Here is an 18,248-nt window from a genome sequence, read left to right on the forward strand (position 1 = left end):
TCAGTTATCTTCCCTTTTATCTGCTCCATCCGTTTGCGAGCGTTTCAGGGCAGGAATTGGACTAGCCTACTGCGCATGCGCCAGAAAGAACCAACTCAGTTGTATTTGGTCTTCAACGAGTCGACTCATAACTTACTAGCTCACTTCAATTCTTCAGTTCAGTTTCAGTTCAGTTCTGCTGTTAGCTACATCCGTGACGAGACGATTGACGACTTGACTTGAGTCAGTCATCTCTGTCACCCCCATCATCCGTTGCAGGGGTGCCCAGAGGGGGGGTACTGTGGCGCGTTTGCGCCACAGGAATTTTTGGGGGGGACTTTTTTGAGGGGATTTTGGGGGGGGATGTTTTTTGCTAGCTGTCATAATGAATGACAAATTTTGTATAAGCAGCCCGAAAAAGTGTTTCTAAGTAGCTCACTATCAACACCAACAACATTTTGCCATTCGTAATTAAGATTTGCTTCTAAGAATGGTAAAAACGCACCTTGTCAGACAATCCTTAATATACCAGTGTCAGTGTCGAATTTTATTTGCTACATATGTTTTGGTGGTTCTTTACCTCCACCACACAAAACACGAATCGATTACAGATAGGCCTATCAATTCACGCGTATATATTGCCGTCGTCAGAACTGGAAGTAAACTGAATCAGGTTCAGGTTATGACGGACAGACGTGGTCTCTGGATTGTCGTCTGCATTGTCACCAGCTGATATAGGACTATTGTAGACTGAGAAGAGTGTTAAAAGTATAATGGGATTCATAATTAATTGAGTGTTTTCACTCAAAAATTTTGCGCTGTCCCTAGTTTTATGTATTTATATATTTCAAACTCCTCAAAGTATTTAATAAATTTCCTTTCGTGCAGTACTGTAGAATTTCGAGACCATAATTTATATCCAGCAGATAAATTGGTTATTATTGTCAATAATTTTAAATGGAAAACTCAATTATGAATCCCATTACATTTTCAACACTCTCCTCCGTCACTACAACTAGTCCAATATCAGCTTTTGATAACACAGACGACAATCCAGAGACCACGTCTTTCCGTCATAACCTGATTCAGTTTACTTCCAGTCCTGCCCGCGGCAATATACTCACGTGAATTGATAGGCCTATCTGTTATCGTTTCGTGTTTTGTGTATAAACAGATTGTCTGACAAGATGCGTTTCTACCATTATTAGTCATAAAAGGCAATCCTGGGGCTATCAAAATTAATTAAAGATTACTTCGTCACAAAAACCTGGGTATTTTGCCTGGCGATTTTTGTAGAGTTAAAATCGAGTTTTTGGAGTGTGTTGTTTGGAGTGGCGGTGTTTGTTGAGCCAGGGAGTGGCGAGCAACAAGTCTGTCTTATTTCGTGACTGCCTATAATTTTGAAAAAAAAAAAAATTTTTTGCCAAAGTATTATTAATGCATTTTTAAAGCGGTTTGATTTCTTAAAATTCTTCTCTGAGATTCTTTCTCTGTAAAATTTAACGCCACCTAATATACTGTACAGTTACAATACTGTGTTGGAGTAGAGTAATTCACCTAGTATATTGTTGTACGTTTTGAAGACGTTGTCTATTGCAATACTGAACACATGTTAGCTGACAATAGAGATTCTGAAATGTAAATTGAAACACTTCTAATTCGTCCATTAGTTAGATATACCTAATGAAGTATTGTTAAATGTTGTTCGTTTCCTATTAAACATTTAATTTTTATTATCAGCAAGTTTGTTTTTCTTTACCTCAAGTTTACTAAATACTAAATTGGAATGCTCGTTTTATGAGGTAAAGGGAAAATTGTCAGATAAATTGGTGGGGGGAGGGTAGGTTTAAATAGACGGCAGCATAAATTGGGGGGGGGGAGAACTACTCCTTTGGCTTGGGGGGGGGGTTGCGCCTCTGGGTTTGGGGGGGATGGGCACCTCTGATCCGTTGCATTTTGCATTTTAAGTACCTATTCGGTACTTTAACACTAACTATGGGAATGGACTAAAAATTGAGTTTTCCCATTTTTTACCCTAAAAACATTGTTTTTTGTATTTTTCAAGTTATTTTGTGGTACTTGAAAAAATCAATAATTTAAACTTAATATGTTCAGAATATACCATGAATATTCCAGAGTACTTTTCCAGAATATCCTGAGAATGTTCTCCAGATTTCTAGGCTATATAAAAATTTTCTTAGAATATTTTTGATGAGTGATCTGAGTATATTCAAGGAAATTGCCTGGGATGTTGAGAATGATCTCAAACATTTTAGAAAAATTCCAGGAAATCCTATTATTTTTCATGTTGTATTTAAATGTTATACGGTAGGCCCTATATGCAAGTGAGTCAACAAAGTTTTAGATTTTCTCGAATTTGATGTTGGCAGATATTGATTGCAGTCCATGCCCTGGAATTTGAGTGGAGCAGAATCATTGCAATTATAAAATAAATTGAAATACCATCCAGAGAAAATATAGGAAATAAGGTCAACAATATTTGGTATCAAATTATACTTACCAAATTTAAAATAAGAGTTTTTGGAATTTTTTACATACTTCAACCTCCTTTGTTTGAATAATCTTTATGTTAGTCTGGGATTTTCAAATTTTATTTTAGTTCCTTTATAGGCTACATTTAAACAGACCAATGCATCTGCAACTAGGCATGCAACTTAACGATTGCAATACAAAAACACCAATAAATAATAACAATTGTATATAAAAAGCTGTTGTGTTTACTATTTTATATTTTTGAAAGTGCATATTATGCAAATATTGACTACATTAGAACTTATAAAGTAAAAAATAATTAAAAGAAGTATAAAAAAATTATTACAGCTGGAAATAGTGGCATTGATCATTCAATTTTAATAGTTTATGTAGAACATTTATTTTAAAACATAACAAAGTAAATCATAAACAGTGGTAATTTATCACAACAGTCCGTACTATCACACCTCACACTAATAACAAAACATTTTTAAGTCTTCAATCAGTTCACCAGCACCTCAATCAATGACTCTGTAACAAAAAAACTCTGTTTTAGCTTTAATTTAATAAACTTGGGCAACACATTCAATGTGAAGCCTACAGCGTAGTTCACACTAGTAAACATATTGTATGTGGTACTATGGGGTTATTGCATGAAGTTTTGGATGTTATTTTTTTATTCGTGTCACTATAACATAGTAAAATATACAGTACAATAGACTCCCTCTTATCCAGACTCTCAGGACCGAGGTCAGTACGGATAATGGGTTTTCTGGTTAAACTGACGCCCCACAAACTCATTAAAACTGGCCGTTTAAATGCATACTGTATATACAGTATTTGACTAAAATGTAGTAGACCATAATCATTGTTCTCATATCCTTAACACAAGAAAAGTCGTTTCAGTAACGCTTACCTCCCACTTCCTGCCGAACTAGTCCGGTTAAACCGATGTGCTGAAAAAAATTGCCCGGTTAGAGATGTAATTTCCACCGAGTGTTGTCTGGTTTAATCTATGTCAGGTTAAAAGGTGTCCGAATAAGAGGGAGTCTACTGTACCTTATCATGGCTATTAAACATAGTAATAATGTTCCCTAACATGAAGCAAAGAAAATCAATTTTACTTAGCCTAAATACAAAACGAAGAAGACTGATTCAGAAAATTACATTGCACTGCAACAGCAATGTTATGGGGTAAAGTTCTGCAGAGAAACTTTAATGTATTATACCATCCTATCAAATTTTCAGTTTCTATAAATTAATAGGCCTACTGACAATAGCTTCAAATTTATATAAAATATATTGATTAAGAAATAGGCCTGCTTATTAATCTGTTGGCCTATGGGTCTTTTTAAAAAAAGAGGACCACCCGCCAATCTTTTACAGACCATTGCGGCGTTTAGGTTAGGCTATGTTAGCTTATAGGCCTACCAAATGGAAAAAAACCACGCACCTGTTTGAGTCGTGCATGCAGGACTGCAGGAGAGTCAGAGTGGTGGGGAAAGACACCTCGCCCCAACGACTTATCCCCACCACTGCTTCAGGCCCTTCCCCACCATCACCCTTCACCCCTACATGCGCAAGACAGCCATGGTTCTGCGCAGGTTCTTTTGAAAGTGGTCGGCCTATAGTTTATAAACAAACAAGGTATCATTAACAAAATGTTTAGCTTTTTTCTATAAGCTAAGTTACTCATGAAAAGACACGACTAGGTATAATTTGGCGCTTTTGACGATCAGTTTTGATAGAAAACTGTACAACACTAACCCAACCAAATGATGATGCTATTGGAACAATTTGTATTTATTTAGGTGTTACCAGGTTTTTATTAACATAAACTAAACCAAACTGAACTAACCTTGTTTAACCACCACAGCACAGTGTGAAAGTCTATTTGAAAAGACTCTATGGCTTTAAAACAAAAATCGGAATTTATATCGCAGGGAATAATATAAAGTACGATTTGTATAACGAACTGATATTTCACCCAATTTATATTGAAGGTATTGATATTGCAGGTTCTCTAAAGGACTTTACTGCAGTTCTTAATAGCCTACATTGTTTATAGTAAAACATTCTAGCATAAAATGAAGACTGTAAATGTATTAGGCCTAGTTATTTTGATCCTTATAATAATATGACCATAACAACCTGTATAATGATTTTTACATCACTAAGTAGAGGACAGATTGTTTATTCCTAAAAGTAGGTAACGGGACAACAGTTTTTGGCCGCTACAAATAACTAGCCTACAATTTAATCGTTTTTAAACTTAATGTATATTTTTTGTCGTTGGAGTTTCAAATAGCATGTTTCTCATGGCCATGTTACTCTAAATAATTTCAAACAAACCGCCATTTAAAATAGACAAACGATGTTTTAATATTCTGACTATTAGAACAGCGCGAGAAAATGCCTCTTTCAAAAGGTTACAGCATTCTTATTAAGTTAGAGACTATATGTGTGTATGAGTAGCAAGTATAATGTAAAGAATGGGTACTTTCCTGTTAAAGGGAACATTTATTATGGATAATTTCTTTACGAATATCAAAATTTTATTTTTCTGTCCGTTAAACAGCCATTCCCCATTCCTTTTCTGTTATTAAAGGAATGGTAACATAGCCTATACAGCAAGTTTGGTTAGTTAGATTAGCTTAAGTTAGTTTGATTTTATAATCCAATAAAATAAGCTATTAAATGTTTGCCTAAACAAGGTTTGGCCTACTTCTAAATTAGTAGATAATTTAAATGCATTTGAAGATAACAGAAGGAATAAGTTATGGATCGTGAAGTAAAACAAAAATATTGATAAGCTTATATCAAAAAGAAATCATCGATAATAATGAATGTTCCCTTTAACAGGAAACTGCCAAAGAGTGAGAGACCCAATATAAGTAATATAGTGAACCTAGTAGGGTACTATAGTGTAGGCCTGTCTATCAATAAGTTAGCGGAACCTAGCCTTGCCCTACTTACGCCAGGGTAATGCAAAGCCTAAGTTATTTAAATGTTAGTTAGTTAGCCTACACATTTAATTGACTTAAGGACCATATTTAGTCTACGGCATAGACTTTTTTCCAAACAGTTAATGGTTTACAGGCTATAGGTTTAAATGTGTCAACCTAAAGATTAGGCCTTTAAGATACAACTCACCCAAGGGTTTCTAATATGAAAGTTACACCGCTTGGTAACTTATTTTGTAAGTGCCTTTTACCACACAGCCTAGACAGTTCTTATATAATTATAAGATTCGTCCTTTTGCAATGTTTATGGGAAATGTCGGTGTAGTCCTAACCATGTCCTAACTGTGTGCCCCTAAAACACAACAAACACTTTTAAAGACTAGGCCTACAGTATAAAAGTTAACTTTAACCATTGACTTTATATTTAACTTACAAGGGTGCACGGGGCTGGGGCTGGCACGGTAGAACGCATAACAATAAACACCCTTTTATACACTTAAATCCGACTTCAAAAGATACGATACTTCGATAAAACCTCAAATTATAAAAAAAAAAAACACACAGCTTAAGACTTTGAAAACTACAATCGCTGGGGCACGACAGGGGCAGGGGCAGGGCAGACAGATGACAGATGACAGAACGACAGAGACAGAACAGTAAACAACTCTTTTGCTTCAATTGTGTGAGAGTCGTTCATTTGCGATCAGCTCAATTTTACGGTTTGCGCATGCGCAGTAGGCTAGTCCAATTCCTGCCCTGAAACGCTCGCCATCCGTTTTCGTTTTTTTTTTTTTTTCATTATCTATTTCGATTTCAACCATTCCCTTTTACCATCCCATGACCCATTCCCGGTTCCAGTGTCCCTTTCCCACTCCCACTGACAATTTTGAATTTTCCAATTTTCACGAAACGAAACAGCCAGGTCAGTGTGAGTGAGTTAATGAGTGTATAAATTAATTTAAAAAAAAAAACTACTTCCATCTCTTCTATGGTGTATCCACACGACCAATTTGATTTAACTTACTAGGTCGAAAAAATCCCGTTTTATCCAGCTTTTGAATAAGTTAATGTAAAATCAATCCCAGAACCGAGGTTTTAGAAACTTGTGTTGGAGCCAGTCAGCCAGTCAGTCCTCTATTTACATGGCCAAAATACTTAAATGTCTCTTCCTGCAATTTCCTTATCCATTCCATCCACATATCTTCCACCTTCCACGTTCCACATTTCAACCATAGATTGAACCATAAAAACATACAGTAGGCCTACTCCTTTTAGCGAATTTCCCTATAGGGAAGTAGCTATTACCGTAGGTGGCACGGTAAGACCTAGACCCGGGACCGATTTACTTTTTCATTTTGATGTCCCCAGAGGCCAAAAACACTATTTCGTTCAAATTTTTATATGTATATATATATATATATATAGACTTATATATATATATATATATATATATTACGTCCGTGAACGCGATAACTTGAGTAATTTTTGTCCGATTTTGATGAAATTTGGTTTAAAGGTGTAAAGCGTGATAAACTAGAATGAGTTCGCGAACCAGCACGATCGGACCATGGGAACGGGGCTTTACGGGGGGTTTTATGGGGTAAAAATTGGTTTTTCTCACTTTTGACCCTCAAAACACAAAATTTCCCAATTTTTCTTTAGACCTTTTTACAGAGCTTAAAAAAACAAATAATTTAGTATATAAAAGTATTTTTGTTCGATTATTAGTAACAGAGAAAATTAAAAAAAATTGTAAATTTAAAATTCCCATGTTATTTTTATAGAGAATATTGTCAAATGTTGTAGTTTGCTTGTTTATGAATATATTTTGATAAAACTTGGCAAATTTATTTATTTTGTACTAAGCTATCAATATTTTACTCAAAAACACACTTTATTAGTTTCCTTGTAGCAGCAAACCTAGGTACTCGTTAAACCTATTGTTATTAGAGAGAAAAGAATTTATTTATAAAAATAAATACCTCTGCCTTAAAAAATAAGGTTGCCAATGACACAGAAAAATAGAACACATAAAATATCTAAGGATTATACAGCTATAAGACTGATTAATTTTGATTTTTGCCATATAGATGATTTCTCATTATGGTCAAAGAACCTCTTAATGTTTCATGAATAATAATTTTCAAAAAGGATCTGTCCAAATCATATTGTTTCCAAAAGTTCACAAAAAATTTGGATAGTGTTCCTCTAGAACCAATAAACAATCCAATCACCTCAATTTTTGAAATTTTAAAGTTTTGCTTGAAATATTCAAAGGTAGAATCATAATTTTTTTTCTTTTCTTCATTTACTTCGTTAGCTTGATTTATGTTTGTTTCAAATCGAATTGTAGGATCGAGAATTATGCCTTTGTTAGTATCTCTCTCAATCAATAAAATATCTACTCTTCTGGTGCTTCCGTTAGAAGAAAGACAGTGTACTTCTTCTTGCACTTCCCATGTATTATACCTTTTTCGGAAGGCATTTGCTATTATACTTCTTATTTTGTGGTGCCTTGTGTTTCTTAGAAGTTCACCAAACGGACAGAAGCCAAGGGCATGTGCAAGGGTTTCAATCTCACCACAGGCATGCCTGCAGCGGTTATTGCCCTGACTTCTGCCGTGGAGAACACACACTGGCACCACATTTGCAATCATTTTTATACTGTCTTTCCACTCAGATTCTGACAAGCCTTCTTTATTAATAATACTTTTATTTCCCGGAGTATAGTCCTTGAAAAGTTCAACACCTTTACCCTTCTGTTTTAAGCTTTTCCAATTATCAAACTCTTGTTCTCTTAAGACATTTCTTAATTTTTGGGTATTTATTGTTTGATTACAATCAATTTCTTCTAGGTGTAATTTTTTTAAACAAATTGTTTCTATCCGTTTAAATTTGTCTTCATTTATTGTATAACAATTTTTAACCCGTCTGAGTATTTGTATAGAATTAAGTTGTTGAATATATGCTTCCCATTGAGCCTTGATTAATCCAAGTCCTTTATATTTTTTGGGCTATATAACATAAAATCTGGAGTGTCAGTTGGTAAGCTTAATATTTCTTTAACACTACTTTTAACCAGTTTGTCTAAGTCAGTTAAAAATGCTACTGGTAATTTATGAAGTGGAGCATTTTGAAATGGATATATTAACGTTGGCCATATACATTGATTAATTATATTAAACTTTTGGCTTGACAAAAGTAATGTAGTCGATGTTAGTCTTTCTAATTGGGATTTAAATTGTTTAATTATTCTCTCTTTATTAAAAACGATCCCTTGGGAAAAGTTAACACCTAAATACTTTATGTTTTCACTATCTGAAATACTTTTTATGAATAAGTTTTCATCTAACCAGATATTACTTTCAACTAGAAGCCCTTTTTCAATCACGATAGACTGACATTTGTTGGGGTTTATTTCTAGTCCGATCGAATTAAGTGAATTAATGGCCATTGAAGTAAGGATTGCAACACTTTGTTTGTCTTTACCAATAACTAAATCATCAGCAAATCCCATTATGGTTAGTCTATCTAAATCCGGCAGAAGTTCGTATCCGTAAGCCATTTGAACTTCTTTTTCACTTAGTTCATTTAAAATGAAATCTGTGCACAAATTATACAGCGTAGGGGATAAAGGTGCTCCTTGTAGTAACCCTCGTTTGAAGGGAATCGCTTTTGTTTTACTTCCACCAGTTTCAATAATAGTTTGGTTGTCTAACTGAAGATTTGCTATCAAAGTTTTTAACTTCCTAGGAATGTTATGTGATTCTAGCGTTTTAACTAGGTGTTCGTGCCCAACACAATCATAAGCTTTGTTAATATCTAGAAAAACCAATGAAACTTCTTTTTCCTCTGTCTTAGCTTTTGTTAAAATTGAGTTCACTATTTCTACATTGATTGCTGTTCCTGGTGTACTAGTAAAACCTCTTTGGTTTGGGTTAAAACGTATATGACCTCTCAGTCTTTTGTCTAGAACTCTTTCAACACTTCTTCGTAAGACAGAGCAAATAGATATAGGTCTCCAGTTTTTAGCATCTTTAACGTCACCTCCTTTGTAAATTAAAACTGTTCTTGCAAGTTTAAAACAATCAGGGACCCAACCTTTTAGCATCATGATTGTACATATCTTTGCCAAAATAACCGACACTTTCTTACATTTTATAACTCTCATTAACACTTTGTCTACACCAGGAGAAGTGTCAACAGCAATTGATTTCATAGCATTCATCATTTCTTCAGCAGTGACAATTATTTCTTCAAAGTCTTCTTCTTCATTAAAAGTAGTGGAATGTGTGTTTTCGTAGTGATCTCTAACTGATGTATTTTGCTTAGCAAAACGATTGTGGAACTCCTTGTACAAATCATTTGTAGATATCTTACAAGATACATCGCCAGATCCCATAACCATCCTGCAAGCTTTTCGCCTTTGATTATAATACAGATATTGTGCTTTTTCGTACAAATATTTTTCTTTTCTTTTAGACTTTTCTCTTTTTGAAGCTCGCATTGGATTGCTTGAGGTTTTATAGGCTTTACCATTATTCAAACTTAGATTTGATTTTCTTAAGTTGTAATACTTCATTGCAGGGTGTTTAGGTCCAGGCAAATAGTTTACAGCTGAAGCTAAAAATGTTGTAAACTCGTTCATTTTTTTATTCAACTGTTCAATGTTATCTAAATCTGTTATTTTATCGAATTTTTCTTCCCAATCACACAACATTTTGTGTCTTTTGATTTGGTTTCAACTTTGTGGGTAACCTTTTCTTGTAAGTCATCAACGTATTTTTCAATTATTTTATCTCTATGTACTGTTGCATGGGCTCTGCTTATGTGAATAACTAGACTTTTTACCGATTTTCCACAATGGGGGCATGTTATACTATTCTTCTTACTGGGAACAATGTCAGTATTTTGTGCAAAGTTTTCAATGCTTTTCATGCCATTTATATTATTTGTATTGTTAAGGTTATCAGTCAATTGGTTATTAGGTTTGAGTGACGTGTGAAAATCTGACTCTGAGTCACTATCATTATCATCGTAATATTTCAAACAAGGTCTGGTGTACTTAGGATCACGCGAAGGAGGTATCACTACAGCAAATTCATTTGTAGATGAAGGGCCAGGTTCTTGACTGTAACTGTAAGTGACTTTTTGTATAGACCCATTTTGCAAAGATACCTTTGATTTGTCAGTTGATGCTTGGTCCTTATGTGAGGCTTTAATGTGTGAGTCTAATCTAGTAAATGATTTAAGACAGAAAGGACATTGTTCATTTGTAATATTTTCTCCTGTAGGACCTGGATTTTGGTGTATATCACCACATAAAAGCATAAGAAGCACAATTGTGTTGACTAAGTGTATTGCTTCAAATGATTCGTTTTTAAGCAGCAATATCCAGTACTTTTTATTTGTTTTGTACTTAAGTTTACTTAGCTGAATTTTAGTTTTTGATTTTGTGTGTGTATAGATAAAGGAAAGATAGTTAAACGTTACTCTATCCATTTCAAAGATGTGATGATCCATTGTTTGCTTTTTCAGAAATTTTCCTCTTGTTTGACAAACCAGGGTCATTTTTAGCAATAAAAACATTAATAATATTGGAATGATACTTTTTTGTTTCATTTTATATTTGATTTCAAATTACTATTAATTTTGTATCCTCTTGATTATAACCCTTTTCATAAGAACCATATGTTTTGGTATTAAAACCAAACAAAACAAAAGAAACAAAATACTATTCACAAAAAAGTTTGGTTAATGTACCTTGGACAATCTTCAAACTTTGAAATCTATTAATTTACTGAGAGTTACAAACTTACTATGGGTAAATTGAGTTCCTCATCTATGTCTTCAGTTCATATATTACAAAAATAAACTATTTAAACACTTTTATCGTGAAAAACTTGTAAAATTTTAAGAGCATAAATGTTTAACAAATTACTGTTTACTGAACCAACAGCTGTCCTATCTTCTGATAATAGCTGTCACTGTACGTGATTCAATTCCTTTGATATCACGGACGATTAATATCAAACATTAGAAATGACAAAATAAATTTTAACAAAAACTAGGTACCTCTTTATTTTATTCAACAAAACAACACACTAAACTATTTACTGTTTTTTTAACAAAACAATTGAAAAACATATGATTGTTTATTTATTAATCATGAAACAGTCTTTGGGCAAATTTATATAGAAATATCTATTGAGGGTTTTCTTTATAGATATTAATCATCGTACGTCAATCATCCCCCCCAAAACCCTCAATATATATTTTAAATCTTCCTCTTTCTAGACCTTAAGTTGTAACCAGGTAAGGCATCGTAATGGTCTTCTGCTTCTAGTTCATTATCTTCGGCTTGAGTCGCTTCACGGAGAGTTTGCGGAAGTATTTTCAACTCCGACATGTGTACCTTAATTGGTGGATCAGACCTCAAGAGGTACACTCCCTTCCCTAGCTTGTGTTCCACCTCAAATGGTCCAAGCCATTTCCGTGCCATCCCTGCATGCACATTTTAAGTTTATTACTCAAGGGATGGTTTCGCCGAAGAACCAACGTACCCGGTTTCAGGTCCTGCTCTTCAGGTGCATCGTTTCTCTCTGCTTCCCTCTTCGAACTCTCCTCGGCTTGTCGATTCATATGTTTGATTTGTTTTGCGTTTTCTTCATGCCATGCAGTCAAATTCATAGTTTCAGGAGACTGTTCATGCATAAAGTTCCAATCACCAGTTCTTTTTATTTCCCGACCAAGAAAAAGTTCTGCTGGGGAGAACCCTGTGACGCGATTCACTCGCTGTCTGATGGCCAGGAGAGACTCATGCAAGTGTTGATCCCATTTGGTATGTTCTTTGTCGAACAAATGAATCCTGAACAGCTTCTTAAGCTCCTGATTTCTCCGTTCAGTAGGATTTGCCTGAGGATGGTATATTGGCGTTGTCCAGTGTTCAATAGCCCACTCAGTTAAAGTCCGCAACCATTGTTTTGACGTGAACGGACTGCCATTATCTGTGAGAAGACATCGTGGATAACCATACCGACTAAAGACCTCTGTTCGTAGGAGCTGTAGGATTCTTCCCGATGTAGCTTCAGGAATGGCAAATGCTTCGACCCACCTGGTAAAAAGGTCTGTCACCACCAAAATTCCAGTCTTCCCTCGAGATGTTCCGGGATATGGTCCCATAAGATCTAGAGCAACAACCTCCCACGGCTGGTGTGGCCGACGCCCTCTCATGCTTGTACTAGCTTTTTGGTTGTTGGCCTTGGTACAGGCACAAATAGTGCAGGATTGGACGTAGTTCTTGATGTCCCGATGCATATTTACCCAGAAGAAACGACGCCGAATCGAAGTGTAGGTCTCGTCTTGTCCTGGATGGCCAGCTTCAGGGCTGTCGTGGTACTTCTCTAGAATCCTTACGGCCTGAGACTTCGGAACAACAATCACAGGAGAAGATTCTGATAGATGAGATTTATACATAAGTATACTGTCTTCCAAGCGAAAGTTTTTATAGCATGTCTTGAACTGGAATGGGACAGCTTCAGAATTTGTGTAACGTTTGGTTATCCAGGATTTCATTCTACTACAAGCTGCATCTTCATTCTGCCATTTCTTTATCAGTTCCAAGTCAATGTCACAATTTTCCCGTTGTGCCACCATAAGAACAGGCTCAATCTGTTTTAACTTCATTGGGACTGGGACTTCCCTCTCCATGAGTTCTTTGGATATCTCACCACTGTCTACCGGGTTTCTTGACAAGCTATCAGCGGCTTGATTTAACTCTCCTGGGACGTGATGTATTTCAAAGTCAAAATCGGCCAAAATTAAGGACCATCGCATCAGTTTTGACTTGGTTCCGGATACTTTGTTTAGCCATTGTAGTGATGAGTTATCAGTGAATAATTTAAATTTTCTTCCCTCGAGATACCCCCTGAATTTCCCTACTGCCCACACTACCGCTAGAGCCTCCTTTTCAGCTGTACAATAGCTTTTCTCAGAAAGGGAAAGTTTCCTGCTTGCATATTCAATGATATCCTTGCCTCCTTCTATCCGCTCTTGAAAGAGAACAGCCCCAAGACCTACATTACTGGCATCTGTCTGTAAGAATATTTCCCGACTGGGGTCCAAATAAGCTAATCCCGGAGAGTCACAGATGGATCTCTTTATCTCACTGAAAGCTTTCTCTTCCGTCTCGGTCCATTTAAAAGGTTTATTTTTATGAAGAAGGTCAGTTAGAGGTGAAACCTTGGATTCAAAATGAGGTACAAAACAACTGTACCAACCGCACAGGCCCAAAAACTGTCGAACTTTACGCTTCGTACCAGGTCTTTCGTACTCTTCAATAGCCTTGTTTTTCTCAGTTTGCCTCTCTAATCCTTTGTCTGTTAACACATGACCCAAATATTCTACTGAGTTGGACGCAAAGTGACATTTCTTCACCTGACAGGTAAGTCAACATAAATATTTAACTGAAAATCAATTCAGACAAATGGAAATTCGCTTAGTCGGCAGGTTTGCTGCGGCGGGGGTATTTAGTTGGTCTATGATCCAGGATCCAGCCTAGTTTTCCTCCTCCTTTTCTTCTTTTGGGCACATCCATTTAATGTAACTTAAAAATCTATCTTCATTAATTTGCTTGACCTCCCACGCCTCTTTACAATATACTATTACATTTTCTTAGATTTCCTACGAGGCTTGACCAGAAAGTAAGTAGGTAGGTACCGTTTTGGGAAAAAACAGGATAATTAAAAAAAAGAAAGAGCATATATCTTAAACTACTTTTCTACATAGTTTTCACCATTGTTTAGACATTTGTCAAAGTGTCTGTTTTCACAAAATTTTCATTTAATTTTTCAACAAATTCCTGACTCACAACAGATGGCTGCCCGCTGCGAGCCTTGTCATGAACATTGGTTCGCCCATCATTGAATTGTCGAACCCATTTTCTTAACATTCCATCACTGATAACTTTTTCTCCATAAACTTATGTAAGTTGGTGATGAATTTCAGCAGGCTTCACGTTCCTAGTGTTCAAAAATCGTATTACAGAATGCATTTCAGTCCACGGGATCAGAAAAAATGTTTCAAACATTTTGAGTACACAATTTACATTATAGACAATGTAAACACAAAAAATAAAAGTTATAGCTGATAAATGGGTACCTTGGTACCTACATAACTTCAGCTGGTTACTTAGGTTACCAGCGTGCACCTCCATCTAAGGAAAAATATACCTGCATTTCTCAACCACAAAAAAAATTGTTTGTTCTCAATATTTTTTTTAGTTCTCAAAATAAATAAGTTGTAAGGCATAAACAAAAAGTGGTTATGGGCACCCCAACCCCCAACTTCACACCTAAGGAATTCCCAGCGCACCTTCAACTGATGAAAAATTGTTATATCTATATACCAATCTTAGTAAATCGGTTAGTTCTTGAATTTTAAAGTATAGGACTGGTAGTTTGTTCTAAAAAAAAAAAAAAAAAAAAATTATAAGGCATATGCTGGAAATGCCTTAGGTGTGAAGCTTAAATAAGTGATCCTGGCTAATGAAACAGCAGATCAGTCAAAGTAACAAAGCTAAAAAGATCATATCACTTCATTCTACACTCATCCTTGACTCATATTAACACTGCCTTCATCTCAGTGATTGAAAATTGGTATTAAAAGTTTGATTTAACATAACCTTACAAAATTACAATATCCACCATATTAGCTTGTTGCCCATTAAATGGGCACTATACTGCGTATACTTCAAGTTGGCCGATGGACCCGGGACTACCTGTGGCCACCCCTATAATCCCTCGCAGTGTTCGCCGGAGCAGCCCGATGTCTAGGCGATGAGTCACCTACTGGCTGTGTTTATACAATGGTAAAACTTTTTAACAGAGTAATAATTTTACATTTTCAAAAGTGTATTTGAAATCTGCTAAAAAAGTTATGAAAAATGATATAAAACTCGACCAAAACAAAATAATATTTAATGTGATAAGGGTGTTACAATGCTAAAGTTAATCAACAAGAAAATCTGCAAACAAGTCTGTTTCTAGATGATTCATACTATTTCTAAAAGAGGGGTTGTGACTCATTTAGTAAAACTGCAAATATATGACCAGTGTGTGTAGTGACAGTCGAGGGGTGCACATCGTGAGTACGTGAAATTCGGCCAGTGTTTTTGCGCTTATTTAGAATTACATTTCTGGACGTATAGTGAATATAATTTTAAAAGTAGTCAATTTAATTTGTTCGCCGTAAATTCTTATGTAATGCCTCCTTCAGAGAAACGGGGTAAAGTGTATCATTCCCAAGCTAGAACGATAATTGCGTCTGTCCTCCAGTATTTCGAGCGAGAACGCGACAACAAAGGGCCGCTAAAAGACGTAAAGAAAGTTGTCGAAAGAGTGTCCGAAGCGTGTCAGGTGTCGATACGGACCGTGGGAAGAATAAAGGCGGAGTTGAAAAGTGTTAGTGTTGGTGCTGATACATCTCATTCTAGTGACATTCAACTGGACTTGGCAGAAGAAACTGAACAAGAAGCTGTAGCTGTATGTAACCACTCGACTCCTGTACTTCAAACGCCAAAAAAGAAAAAGCACAAGCAGTCACGGTTCTCGCTCATGGACGATTTTGACAGAACTGCGATTCGTCGGCACGTGGTAAATTATTACAAACGCAAAGAGGTACCAACGCTCCGAAAACTTCAGGTCACACTTCGTGAGGCAAGTCTATTCAGTGGCTCATTACGAACGTTATCCAAATTGTTGAAAAACCTTGGTTTCCGCTGGAAAAAGCTCAACAAAAGAAAACTGCTAATGGAAAAACCTAGTATTGCTTTATCTAGGTGTAGATTTTTAAGAAAAATGAAAAATGTTGATATGAAAAATGTAATTTTCCTCGATGAAACGTGGCTTAACGCCAACTCAACAAAGGAGGTGGGATGGACGGACGACAAGTCTGATTGCAACTTAAATGCTCCGCTCGGAAAAGGGAAAAGACTCATAATATGCCATGCAGGAGGATACAATGGTTGGATAAACTCACCACCATTGATTTTTGAATCAAAAAAGACAGTTGATTTCCACGAAGAGATGAACCACGAAGTTTTTGAAGGCTGGTTTTTTGAGGTGTTGTTAAAATCAATCCCAGCTGGCTCTACAATAGTGATGGACAATGCCCCCTATCATTCCCGGGTGGATAATCCAGCACCAACAACATCGTCTAGAAAAGGGGAGTACATTGACTGGTTGCATAACCGTGGAATTCCATTTACTCCAGATATGCGTAAGCCTGAACTCTACAATCTCATCAAACTTCATAAGCCTCAGCTTACTTCCTATGTTATTGACAAGAAAGCTGCTGACCTAGGATTTAGAGTAATCAGACTTCCACCATATCATTGTAATTATAACCCCATTGAAATGGTATGGGGCCATTTGAAGCGGTACGTAGCATCAAAGAACACCACATTCAAGTTGTCAGACGTTCAGACACTCTTCATGGAAGCTGTGAACTCCTATCCCCCCGAAACCTGGGAAAAATGTGTCAAGCACGTGAAGACTGAAATGGACAACGATTGGCTTAGTGAAGGTCTCGACGATACCAGTGTGCAGGAACTTATCATTAACCTGGCTCCAGGGGACTCGGATGTGGATGACAGCGACTGGGACAGCGATGAGGAAGACGACTTGGGAGTCGCTCAGCTTGAATGAGTAAGTTATTTCCCTTATTAAAAAAAGTATTTTTATCAGTTTTGTAGAGTTAGTTTTAATAAATAAAATTATTTTAATATTTAAAACTATAAAAACTTCTACTTATTAAAATACTAGATTGTAAACAAACGTATTATTATTTATAAAAATTATAGTTATCATAAATTACCGTGTATAATCTGTTTTTTTTTAGCTTAATTCTATTTTATTTTACTAAGAAGTTTGAAAAGATGTTTTTCTAGCATAATTGAATTTTTCAGCTGACAACTTTGCTCAAATTAAATAAATGGTTTTCAATTTTTCGTCAGTCAATTTGGTTACAAACAAATCGTAACTTACTTTTTACTTACTTATTTACTTAATTACTTTTTTCTCTTGCAGAGACAACACAAGAATCCATATTTAAGAAGACCTTGCCAGTGAAACTATCAGAAGCAATTACAGACCACTGAAGGTTTAATTTGGTTTAATAGTTAATAATTTGTTGTACAGTATTGTTTTTTTATTGATGCGTATGATTTGTTTTGTATAGTATTTTGCATTGTACAGTATATAGCATGTTGTATATATAACGTTTTTGACTGATTGTTATTGTGATTCGTATTAGGCTTATTATATCTCATTAAAACAGATTTACTATTAACAAATTCTACGATCAATTTAATTTCACCCAAACAGTCCCGAACTTAACCTATTACTATTGATTTACAGCTTATAACTTGCCTAAATCCTTTTGTTCAGGTCGAGTTTTATATCATTTTTCATAACTTTTTTAGCAGATTTCAAATACACTTTTGAAAATGTAAAATGATTACTCTGTTAAAAAGTTTTACCATTGTATAAACACAGCCAGTAGGTGACTCATCGCCTAGACATCGGGCTGCTCCGGCGAACACTGCGAGGGATTATAGGGGTGGCCACAGGTAGTCCCGGGTCCATCGGCCAACTTGAAGTATACGCAGTATAAGTGATTAAATATTTAAACATTTAGAGTTAAATATTTGAAGGAGAGGAAATAAAAATACATTTAATAACACTTGAATTGAACATAAATTTATTTACACTTATACTTTTTAACAAGCCGGTAAATATATCAAACAAAACTATG

The 18,248-nt window shown here is 35.6% G+C and overlaps 1 protein-coding gene and 1 long non-coding RNA gene across 2 annotated transcripts; one reads left to right on the top strand and one right to left on the bottom strand.

Annotated features, from left to right (window-relative positions):
* Window positions 1-2,865: 2,865 nt before the first annotated feature.
* On the bottom strand, window positions 2,866-5,964 carry LOC129002059 (uncharacterized). The gene is made up of 3 exons (XR_008491532.1): window positions 5,869-5,964; window positions 3,926-4,097; window positions 2,866-3,003 (listed from the first exon to the last, which is right to left on the bottom strand). It is a non-coding gene; the product is annotated as an uncharacterized LOC129002059 (long non-coding RNA).
* A 10,342-nt stretch (window positions 5,965-16,306) lies between these two features.
* LOC129003415 (uncharacterized) lies at window positions 16,307-17,140 on the top strand. The gene has a single exon (XM_054431707.1). It carries the CDS (start codon window positions 16,307-16,309, stop codon window positions 17,138-17,140), a length of 834 nt encoding a protein of 277 aa, XP_054287682.1.
* Window positions 17,141-18,248: the final 1,108 nt, after the last annotated feature.

The sequence above is a fragment of the Macrosteles quadrilineatus genome, unplaced genomic scaffold (assembly GCF_028750875.1).
Source record: "Macrosteles quadrilineatus isolate MER2022 unplaced genomic scaffold, UCM_ALF_1.0 Scaffold_9__3_contigs__length_116548681, whole genome shotgun sequence".
NCBI classification, from domain to species: domain Eukaryota; kingdom Metazoa; phylum Arthropoda; class Insecta; order Hemiptera; family Cicadellidae; genus Macrosteles; species Macrosteles quadrilineatus.